Source organism: Lontra canadensis, unplaced genomic scaffold, assembly GCF_010015895.1.
Source record: "Lontra canadensis isolate GAN:19392208 unplaced genomic scaffold, GSC_riverotter_1.0 scaffold14, whole genome shotgun sequence".
Taxonomy (NCBI): Eukaryota; Metazoa; Chordata; class Mammalia; order Carnivora; family Mustelidae; genus Lontra; species Lontra canadensis.
The window spans coordinates 7352440-7363967 of NW_022631008.1; the positions used below are offsets into that span (position 1 = coordinate 7352440).

The following is an 11528-nucleotide window of genomic DNA, read 5'->3' on the forward strand; positions in this document are numbered from 1 at the left end:
AGCCCTTGAAAAATGGAGGCTACATAAAAATAAAACTTAACCTGGCAGGGGATGTGTAAGTCGGGTCCACCGTTCTGGAAAGCCATTTGGCTAAATATATCTGGAGCTTAAAAGTTCGTGTACAATTTGACCCAATACACTTCCAGGAGTCTATTCTAATTTAAAAACCCTATATGTGGGGCGCCTGCGTGGCTCAGTGGGTTAATCTTCTGCCTTTGGCTCAGGTCATGATCTCAGGGTCCTGGGATTGAGCCCCGCATCGGGCTCTCTGCTCAGTGGGGAGCCTGTTTCCCCCTCTCTCTCTGCCTGCCTCTCTGCCTACTTGTGGTCTCTGTCTGTTAAATAAATAAGTAAAATCTTAAAAAAAAAAAAAAATCACATATGTAAGGATTCCTGGCTGGCTCAGTCAGTTAAGCATGTGACTCTTGACCTCAGGATTGTGAGTTCAAGCACTTTATGGGGTCATATAGCTTATTTAAAAAAAGAAAATCCTCTATGTAGACAACTATTCTCATGTACAAAGATATTCACGTATAGTATTTATAATAACAAAGGAAGCAACTCAATGTCCAAAATACAGAGGAAACTGCTTAAATGGTGCTAAATTATGTATTATTATGCATCATAATGCAGTCATTGAAATGATAATTATGTAGGCTGTAAATAAGTAAACATGCAGACAAAGTCATATTAAATAACTTGAGGTTATAAATGTAACTATATGTATAGAATAATCTCAAACTAGTTAATACTCAGTATGTGCTTAGACAAAAAGAGTGAAAGAAAATACACAACCATGTTAACAACGTTAACACCCATAAATTTTTGGGTTGGGGGATTATGGGTGAATTTTGTGTTTTTAATACACTGATCCCATTTTTGAAAATTTTAAAATTTTAGTAGTCATATGAATTTCATCATAAAAACATGAAAGTTTTATAAGTGATTTTTTAAATTTAATTTTTTTAAGATTTATTTATTTGAGGGGGTGACAGAGGAGAGGGAGAGAATCTTTAAGCAGACTCCTCTCTAAGTGTGGAACCCAACCTGGGGCTTTATCCCCCGGAGCTGATCCTGGGACCTTGAGATCATGACCCTGAGAGCATGACCTGGGCCAAAACCAAGAGTCAGATGCTTAACCGACCACACTACCCAGGTGCAAATAATTTTTTTTTTTTTTTTTTAAGAAAATCTATTTCACTCTCTGGGACTTCTCTTCATCATTGGTGTTCACCAATAGGTCGCCACTCCAGCTCGGTTTAGGAGAGAGGCCGAGAAGTTCTCGGTGACAACCAATAGGGTTTGTTGCCGCAGCTGCTCTTAATCCTCCAGAGCACATTTGATTCAGATAATCTCTGTGGCTGTACCGCTCCCCAAATTCCTGTTTGCCCAAGCAACCTGAGAGTCTGAGGGAACCAGGGCATGTGGCTTGTACTCAGCAGTCCCCCTCCGTGCCCAGGACTTCCCACGGTCCCCTGATATTTGAGCTCCTGGTTTTGTGATGTCGTTAAAACATCCTGGAGTGCTGTGCACCGTCGCTGGCTGTCCGGGAGCCCATGTGCGGAGGGCTCTCAAACCCCAGGAGGGGGGCGCTGAAGAGTCAGACCCCCAGCCCTGTCACTAGCCCCGATCTGCAGAAAGCTACACTTCCATTCACACTAATTGATATTTCGGACCTCTGTTCATATTTCCGTCCAGAGATAACAGACCTGAAGCTGAATTTGGACCTAAAGCTGATAAAGAACTGAGAGTCAAGAATGCCCTGACTGCCTCTCTTTCCTCATCCGTAAAGAGGGAGAGCTGGATCAGGTTTCCTCCAACGGTGCTATTTCACTGATGAAGGTGGGGCTAGCAGGTGTGCGGCTGTGTGCTGCCATCAGTTAGTGACCCAGGCTGCCATCAGAGCCACCTGAGTGAGTCCAGGTGCCAAAGGGACCATCCACCTCTGCCCCCGCTGCCTCCTCGGTATGGCTGGGGGCTACACGTACCATTGACAACGAGCAAGCAACTGGTCTGCAGGCAGGTCCGTCCCTGCACCCTCCCCATTTACTAGTAAGGGACAATCAAATGACCCCATCTAGCCATACAGCTTGAAGAAAGCTGCCTTGTTTTCTTTTAAAAGACATTAAAAGAGATCCAGATCCACGAATGTACCAGAAATAATTAGAACTAAAATCATTCTCACTAATTAAAGACTCTATTGGTTATTTGAGAATTTGCAGATTTGTCCCAACCTAGGAGGCAGACATCAAAATAATTGCCCTTAACTTTTTAAAATGAGGTGAATATATTCTTTTTCCTGGAGTCTTTTGCGTAAGACAATTCATAAGAGATTCGCAATGACAGCACTGTATCTAATCTAACATCATTAAAAACAACATAATTCCAACTTCCTAAAAGGGAGGGAGCAGGAGAACAAAGGGAAAGGTGGGGAAGGGCACCCACATAAAACACCATATGTTGGAATTGCCTCAGGGCAATACCGTGAGCTATATCCCCAGAAGTCCACTCACCTGCCTTTCTTAGACATCTCGTGTACTTCTCCTCCTCGTCCATGCACTTTGCTTTCAGTGGCCCAAACCCATCCCCACCACAAAATGAAGACTCCAACTTTCATATTCTGGACAGCCAGTATGGGTTTCCAAATGCAAATGGTTCTCTCAAAAAACAGCAAAAAGGAAAATGATGTTCTTTTCTCTTTTAAGACATTATTGGTCTGTTCATTAATTCCAAGGATGTTTACTCATGCAAAAAAAAAAAAAAATCAAGCCACAGTATGTAATCTGGAGAGCAGGAGAAAGCAATTTCCACTAAACCTATAAATCCTCCTACGTCAGATGTCAGGGATTTTCTGAACTGAGGTTGAAGTCCTGTGTTCCTGTGGAACAATTATTTCGGCTGGTCTAAATTAGCTCATCATCAGATGTGGTGAATATGTTAGTAAAGATCTGTATTTTCTGGTCCAATGAATAGAAGGAAAATGGACCAAAGCAATTTCCAAAATGAGAAATGCTAGAGGTACTGACTGCTTCCTATGCCAAGTTAATGAGCTCCTCCCTGGATCTATTTTAAGCTTCCAGCCATTATTATTTGCTTTAGCTGAGGGCTGGATTTGCACAGCTCCCTGCCCCCACTCCCGCCTCTGCTGAATCCACAGAAGCCTGGGGCTTCCTACCTGGGCAGGTTGTCTATATGGCTGAGGTTGGGAGGGCTAGCGGTGGGGAGGAGGATTTTTTGGTTTTGTTTTGCACAGAAAGAACCAAATTTCCTTGTCAGTAGTATTATTTGTATTATGAACTTGATCAGACTTTTCACATTTAAAGAATACCAGTAATAAATTAGCAACAGCCATTAAGTCTGTGCTATCTATTGATAAAAGAATGGGCCCCAAATGGAGTCACTTATGCTAAGCTCCACGTCACCAAACCAAGACTTAGTTTTGGATCCCAGAAGTGGAATCTTAAATAATTGGATCAGAAGTCACCTAATTAGCACTAGTTAGTAAATTGCCTGATAGACCCTTGCCACCCCCTAAAGGAAAGTAACCTTGTAGTAACGAGTCTACTTTTTCATCTAGTGTAACTTCCTTGTCCCATCCCTTTTCTGCTTATACAAATTTTTCATTTTATGTAGTTCCTCAGAGCTCCTTTTTATCTGCTGGATTAGATGCTGCCTGATTGGTGAATCATTGAATAAAGCCAATAAGAGCTTCAAAATTTGCTCGGTTAAGTTTTTTAAACACCGTATATAATTTTTCTTTTTCTTTGATGCTTATTCAAAGACTGATATAAGCAATGGCCAGCGTTCGTGTCTTTGATAAAAAAGGGCACTCCCAGACCTTGTGGACAACGATAGCACAAGGTCATTCAAACTGCTGACTCTTCAAATCTCAGCTGACATGGCTTGGATAACTTTCAGAGTATATTGGTGGAACTTAGTCAGGATTTCCAAGACTCTTCGTAGCTGAAAAGCAGACAGTTGCATGAAACTGCTAGCCCATCATCCATAAGAAAGAAAATTAATTAAGTAAGACCAAACAGATTGGTACAGGAAATTTTATTGAGGTTATTTGGAGCACTGTTGACTTGTTTTAATGTCCTATTTGTTGGATGTGTAAGGAAACCTTTCCTTTTTTCTTCTTATGCTGTATGCAATTCACAATAATTTTGTAAATTCTACTGTTGTAAACTAAAACAAAACATTTAAAAATGACATGTAGTTCTAACTGACACAATTAATTACCCTCCTCAGGTAATTCAGAAACTTACTTAGTCTCTTTACTTTCAATATAATTGTTTACATATGTTTAGTAAGTATCTGTCCTCCTTTGTGCCAAGACATAATTGGAAGATTCCATTATGCAAGCAATGCCTTGCCTGGAATATTGTAGTTGAGAATGATGTTCAGTTGAATAAATGTGACAAGCCATTCTAAAGAACAAAGGGTGGGGGTCCCCCCTGGCTCAGTAGATAAGGCATCCAGCTCTCGATCTAGGGATTGAAAGTTCGAGCCCCACGTTGAGTGTAGAGATTACTTAAAAAGATCTTTTTAAAAATTTTTGAAAAGAGTAAAGAGCAAAGTTTGGCTGTAAATATGGAGTCAAAGCTTATAAAGTCCTCCCAGGAAAACTGACCTGAATGAGTTCATAGGGACCAGCCTGATAGTTAGTAAGGAAGTTCACTTCAAAGACAAACCATTGGGATATTTTTTCAAAACCTCAAGAAGAAAGGAATTTATCCAAATGTAAAGGTACTGCAGCTAAAATCTGGTGGAGTATCTTGGGACAACAAATAAGATGTGTTTTTCCAAGTTTCTTTATGAACACTTACAGACGGAAGTTAATTTGGGACCATTCAATACTGTATGACTCTAGATTTCTCCAAGTAGGCTGAGAGGAGGCCTGTCTAATCAATAAACAATTGTGATGCACCTATCTAATTAATCAGCCAATCCTAATGAGACCAGCTTTTTTTTTTTTTAAATAAACATATATTTCTATCCCCAGGGGTACAGGTCTGTGAATCACCAGGTTTACACACTTCACAGCACTCACCATAGCACATACCGTCCCCAGTGTCCATAACCCCACCCCCCTCTCCCAAACCCCCTCTCCCCAGCAACCCTCAGTTTGTTTTGTGAAATTAAGAGTCACTTATGGTTTGTCTCCCTCCCACTCCCATCTTGTTTCATTTATTCTTCTCCTACCCCCTTAGCCCCCCATGTTGCATCTCCACTTCCTCATATCAGGGAGATCATATGATAGTTGTCCTTCTCCAATTGACTTATTTCGCTAAGCATGATACCCTCTAGTTCCATCCACGTTGTTGCAAATGGCAAGATTTCATTTCTTTTGATGGCTGCATAGTATTCCATTGTGTATATATACCATATCTTCTTTACCCATTCATCTGCTGATGGACATCTAGGTTCTTTCCATAGTTTGGCTATTGTAGACATTGCTGCTATAAACATTTGGGTGCACGTGCCCCTTCAGATCACTACATTTGTATCTTTAAGGTAAATACCTAGTAGTGCAATTGCTGGGTCATAGGGTAGTTCTATTTTCAACATTTTGAGGAACCTCCATGCTGTTTTCCAGAGTGGTTGCACCAGCTTGCATTCCCACCAACAGTGTAGGAGGGTTCCCCTTTCTCCGCATCCTCGCCAGCATCTGTCATTTCCTGACTTGTTAATTTTAGCCATTCTGACTGGTGTGAGGTGATATCTCATTGTGGTTTTGATTTGTATTTCCCTGATGCCGAGTGATATGGAGCACTTTTTCATGTGTCTGTTGGCCATCTGGATGTCTTCTTTGCAGAAATGTCTGTTCATGTCTTCTGCCCATTTCTTGATTGGATTATTTGTTCTTTGGGTGTTGAGTTTGCTAAGTTCTTTATAGATTTTGGATACTAGCCCTTTATCTGATATGTCGTTTGCAAATATCTTCTCCCATTCTGTCAGTTGTCTTTTGGTTTTGTTAACTGTTTCCTTTGCTGTGCAAAAGCTTTTGATCTTGATGAAGTCCCAATAGTTCATTTTTGCCCTTGCTTCCCTTGTCTTTGGCGATGTTCCTAGGAAGATGTTGCTGCAGCTGAGGTCAAAGAGGTTGCTGCCTGTGTTCTCTTCAAGGATTTTGATGGATTCCTTTCTCACATTGAGGTCCTTCATCCACTTTGAGTCTATTTTCGTGTGTGGTGTAAGGAAATGAGACCAGCTTTTTTTGATGACCAAGAATAATCTTTAAATTCTGTATGACCACAGAGGGAAGGAAGTCTGCCAGGAAAAACTGTCAGATACTGAAAGGGATGAAAGAGATTATTGGGTGTCCTTGCAGTAGAATGCTAAGCCTTGTCCAGCAGACCCTCCAGGGATTATCTCATCCTCTCGGGATGTGGCCTTTGATTGTCTTTGACCAGGCTTTTTTACAACTCTGTCCAAGTAGACATCAACATGTTGAGAGATGATAGTAATGTATCTTTTCTGTCCATAGCTTTGCAAAGTATTCCTTTTGTTCAGTACAGAATATAAATCAAATCCTCATATGAACTAGTTGTAACATCTTACTAGTCCTCTTGCTAATTAATGAGTTAAATAAAAACTTTGACATGTGTTCACTTTTATAGTTAGATGAGAGTTATGATTAGATCTTCTTATATAAATTATCCTTTAACAGCAGTCAATAAACAGATGTTGAAGATAATTCAGTATATAGAAATAAGGGCAGAATATGTGATGTCTCCAGAAGTCAACACAAGCCAAGCATGATTAGATACTCAATTGTATCTCAGTGACTTGCTGACCTGAATAATCAAAGTGGCAAAAGGAAAAGATCCTGGGGCTGAGTATACAAAAATCTCTAGGCCAAGAAGGCATTGAGGGGTCCATTGAAGGCTCTTTGGTGCTCATGTTGTAATATTGGAAAATGTAGTTCTTTCTAGTTTGGAGGACCCTGGACATAAACAAAGAGGGTAAATCCAGATGGCTTCAAATACCCATTTCTCACCTTCTCTCAGTAGTTTAGCAGAGAGCCGGCTCAACAGGTCTGAGTCTAGCTCAATGCAAGGACAGGCTGATGCTAGATGCCCAGCCTTCCTAAAAAGGCCACTTCTCCCACCAGACAGAACCCTACGGGGTGAGTCCTGTCTTGGAGCCCTTTCTGCATTTGGGCCTGGCCAATCATACCCAGCCCAAGCATCCTTTGTGGGGGAATCATGAGGGCTCAGAAATACTCAAAAAGTATTGTGTCTTCCCTACTTATAAGTGCTCTTACTAATGTCTTCTCACTAACACCATGTGACTCTACTGCGAAGAGTATCCATGCCATTTTTGCAAGATAAAGATATAGGAGGACTTTGTAAAGATGATAGGGGGCCTGAGACAACCATCTGGGACTAGCATCCAGATTCAGGAAGAGAGAGGAGTTGGAAATCATGATCCAAGAATTACTGAGGACCCAGACTGACTTATTCAAGTATGGTATTTCCAGACCAATTTTAAATACCACTGTTTTTTTTACCATATTCTCCTTTTCCTTTATTCAGCATACCAGTTTCCTTTATTTCTAACTTTTGCTTCCTCTCTCTCTTTTTAGATTTATTTATTTATTTGAGAACGAAAGAGTACACATGCCAGCAGGGGTAGGGGCAGAGGGAGAGAGAGAAACTCAAGCAGACTCCCTCCTGAGCAAAGAGCCTGATGTGGGGCTCAATCTCACAACCCTGAGATCATGACCTGAGCTGAAATCAAGAGTCAGACGCTCAACCAAATAAGCCACCCAGGCATCCCTCTAACTTCTTTTTTTTTTTTTTAATTCCTCACTCATCATGGCCTTCTCTATACCAATGCAGGACCTCCAGGTATTCCTTCAGTGGAGAAAGTATCAGGTAGTAGTTGAGGCTAGGTTGCTTTCTCCTTGCCATTTCTAGGCTTTTCAAGTGTCCCCTTGCCTCCAGCCCTCAGAACAAGCCCGACATTCACTGACCAAGAAGGTCAACTTCAGACACCACATTCTAGGCTGTTCCAAGACAATGGACCTAGGTCTTCATCAATTGTTTTCAAGTTACTCACTCTAGAGCATCCTTAGCTACATTCACCCCAGTCTTGCTCTAGCTTTGAACTCAGTGCCTAAATGTGGTGGTCTGGCATTGGACTGAAACTTGCCAGGTAGGTAATTAGAGATAAGAGAGCAAAGAAAATGAATTGGATGAAAAAATGACTGGAAGAGTCATTTTTCAGTTCCTGATGCAGGTACTTATTTACTCACTGTATTGCTTAACCTGCAATTTAAACTGTTGTATAATTGAGACATTCAAAGACCAACAATAAGATAGAATATTGTTTCTTTCTCCATAGCAGTTCAGAGGCAAGCAGTCCGGGTTGATGGGCAAGTCTGATCCACACAATGTTTGTTCCATCCTGTTGCCTCTTCTTAGGCTGCATGGTTCATAGGGTCCTTATATGTGTGGTTAAAGCTGGGCTGCCCAGGTCACGGGGAGAGGCAAAGAGAAGAAACGAAAGGCAAGCAATTTCCTTTTAAGAAAGTGACACAAGAGCTGAACTCATGGGACGCCTGGGTGGCTCAGTTGGTTAGGCAGCTGCCTTCGGCTCAGGTCATGATCCCAGCGTCCTGGGATCGAGTCCCATATCGGGCTCCTTGCTCAGCAGGGAGCCTGCTTCTCCCTCTGCCTCTGCCTGCCTCTCTGCCTACTTATGATCTCTGTCTGTCAAATAAATAAATAAAATCTTAAAAAAAAAAAAAAAACCAGCTGAACTCATCACTTCTATTCACATTCTCCTGGCAAGAAGTCGACCATTTCCCAACTGTGAGGAGTCTGAGAAGGGCACTTTCTTGATGAGTCACCTTATGCCTAGCTAAAACTCCTTCATTATGTAAAAACAGGAGAATACATTTGGGGGAATGATTAGCAGCCTGACAAACTCAAGTTTTTCTCTCCAACCCAGGAGTCACATAGCAGTGTGACTCCCAACTTTTATTCCCATGAACCCACTTTGTTGGGCTCTTTTTCCCCTTGGCCCCTTCACATCTAGAGATACGTCAGAGCAACCAACTGAAACAAAGAGGGAACAAAATGTCCATCAGACCGTTAATATCAAGCATACCAAGAAGGCTGTGATATTTACAGCGGGCACCAACAGCCATCACCCCTGTTCTGTATCTGCAATTTTAGTTTAGTCCAATTCCCTGATCTCTAGGTCTTGTTAAGCCCATGCATAATGTAATGTGTCATTTTCCTGTTGAATTACTAATCCATAAGCCAGCTGGTATTGATGTCACACCAAAACCACTTAAATTACTTAAGTATTTAATATGGTGGTTACAAGAGGCTATTTGGAGATTGCCCACCATCTATTTTACAATTTTTGTGATGGATGGGATGTCTAGATTAGTAAGAAGCCTCAGTTAGGGACACTTGGGTGGCCCTGTCAGTTGGGCATCTGCCTTCGGCTCGGGTCATGATCCCAGGGTCCTGGGATCAAGTCCATGTCGGGCTTCTTGCTTGGCGGGAAGTCTGCTTCTCCCTCTGCCTCTGCCCTCCTTCTGCTTGTGCTCTCTCTCTGACAAATAAATAAATAATTTTTTTTTTTTTTTAAAAGAAGAAGAAGAAGCCTCAGTTAACTGGATTGAGTTTTCCACAATCTAAGTCTTTGGGTCTGAACAAACCCCAATGGTTCCAGCCACAACTACAGTGCCAAGGGTCAACAGACCGTCAGAATATAACCCTTTGATAGCAGAGTCTGAATTTTATCCACACATATTTTTTCCTCATAAGAATCATCACAAGCTTGGTGCCTGACCCTTGATAGAAATCAATAAATATCTACTGCATGAGTAGATGCCTTTGTCTAGATTCACTTTTTGCTTTTCTTTCTTCTCTCTCTGTGTGTGCATCTGTGTGTCTGTGTGTGCATGTGGATACACAGTTGTTCCAGCACCATTTGTTGAAAAAACTATCCTTTCTCCATCAAATGGCTTTTGCTCCTTTTTGGAAATCAGACAACTATATTTGTACAGGTCTATTTCTGGTCTCTCTATTCTGTTCCATCAATCTGTGGTCTACTCTTTCACAAATACTGTACTGTCATGATTACTGTAACTGTAAGGTAGATCTTGGAGTTGGGTAGAATCAGTCCTCTAACTTTGTTCTTCAATATTTTAATGGCTAGTCAGGATCTTTTGCCTTTCCATATAAACTTCAGAACACTTTCCTTCTATGGTTTTCTGAAGCACTTTGAATAAAAACTAAACTCTGTATCCTGGCTTTGAGACTTCTGCCCATATTCCCAAGTTTATTGGGTTACCTTCTCTCACCTCATCATGCTCCAGACGTCATGGTAGATGTGACAGTTTCCTGCTATGATGTTTTATGTGTCATCTTGGAAAGACCATACAACCCAGTTATTTAATCACACATTAATCTAGGTCTTGCTGGGAAGGCATTCTGTAGATGATGTTCACATCTACCATCAGTTGACTGCCTTTAAGTAAAGGAGATTACCTTTGATAATGTGGGTGGACCTTATCCAATCAGTTGAAAGAACTTAAGAGTAAACCTAAGTTTTCCAGAAGAAATTCTGCCTTGTAACTACAGTATCATCTCCTGCCTGAGAACTCCAGCTTACCCGCCTGCCCTATAAATTCTGGACTTCCTGCTCCAACAATCACATAAACTGATTCCTTGAAACAAATAAAGTAGGAGATAGATTGTTAGATAAATACAGATCTGTAGAAACAGACCTGTATCCTATAGATTCTGTTTCTCCAGAACCTTGGCTGACACACATGGACACCTCAAATAGCCTCAGGGACTGCCTGGAGCTCTGCTGCGGTCTTGGCAGGGCTGGCTGGCTCTTCTCATTCTTTAAATCTTAACTGAACATTGCCTTTTCCAAGAAGGCTCCCAACCACCCTACCTAATTAGATTTTGTGTCCTTCCCTTTCTAGCTACTCTGAACAAGATTTCTTTTGCTCATCACTTAGAATCTTTGCTGGCTCACAGTAGGTGCTCAGTCAATATTTAGTGAATGAATAATGAACCTATTCACTGCCCAATGCTTTTATTTCCTAAGGAAGAAAGTACATAAATACATTGACAATGTTTTCTAGTTTAATTTTGAAGCCTTCCAAAAAATAAGAAACAATTTCAGATGTTCATGTAGGGATACATTTTAGGAAAACATTCAAAAATGTTTGAAATGAAAATTATTTTTGATTAGCATTGATTTAGTTTTTTAAACACGATACCATAATTGTCCCAATTTTCTCACCTTGGAAGTTCATCCAAATCCAAACCATCCTGTGTAGCTCATCTTTTTTAAAGATTTATTTATTTATTTATTTGACAGACAGAGATCACAAGTAGGCAGAGAGGCAGGCAGAGAGAGAGGAGGAAGCAGGCTCCCTGCTAAGTGGAGAGCCTGATGCAGGGCTAGATCCCAGGACCCCCGAGATCCTGACCTGAGCAGAAGGTAGAGGCTTTAACCCACTGAGCCATCCAGGTGCCCCTGTA

The 11528-nt window shown here is 41.3% G+C and overlaps 1 protein-coding gene across 1 annotated transcript in view; it reads right to left on the reverse strand.

The window, feature by feature from the left end:
* The window catches only part of GABRR1 (gamma-aminobutyric acid type A receptor subunit rho1), a 31663-nt gene extending 28696 nt beyond the window's left edge, over positions 1 to 2967 (reverse strand). The window contains exon 1 of the mRNA XM_032858367.1: positions 2514 to 2967. Coding sequence (XP_032714258.1) covers positions 2514 to 2617 — 104 coding nt within the window. The 5' untranslated portion in view covers positions 2618 to 2967. The remainder of the gene's footprint in view (positions 1 to 2513) is intronic.
* Between the last annotated feature and the right edge of the window lie 8561 nt (positions 2968 to 11528).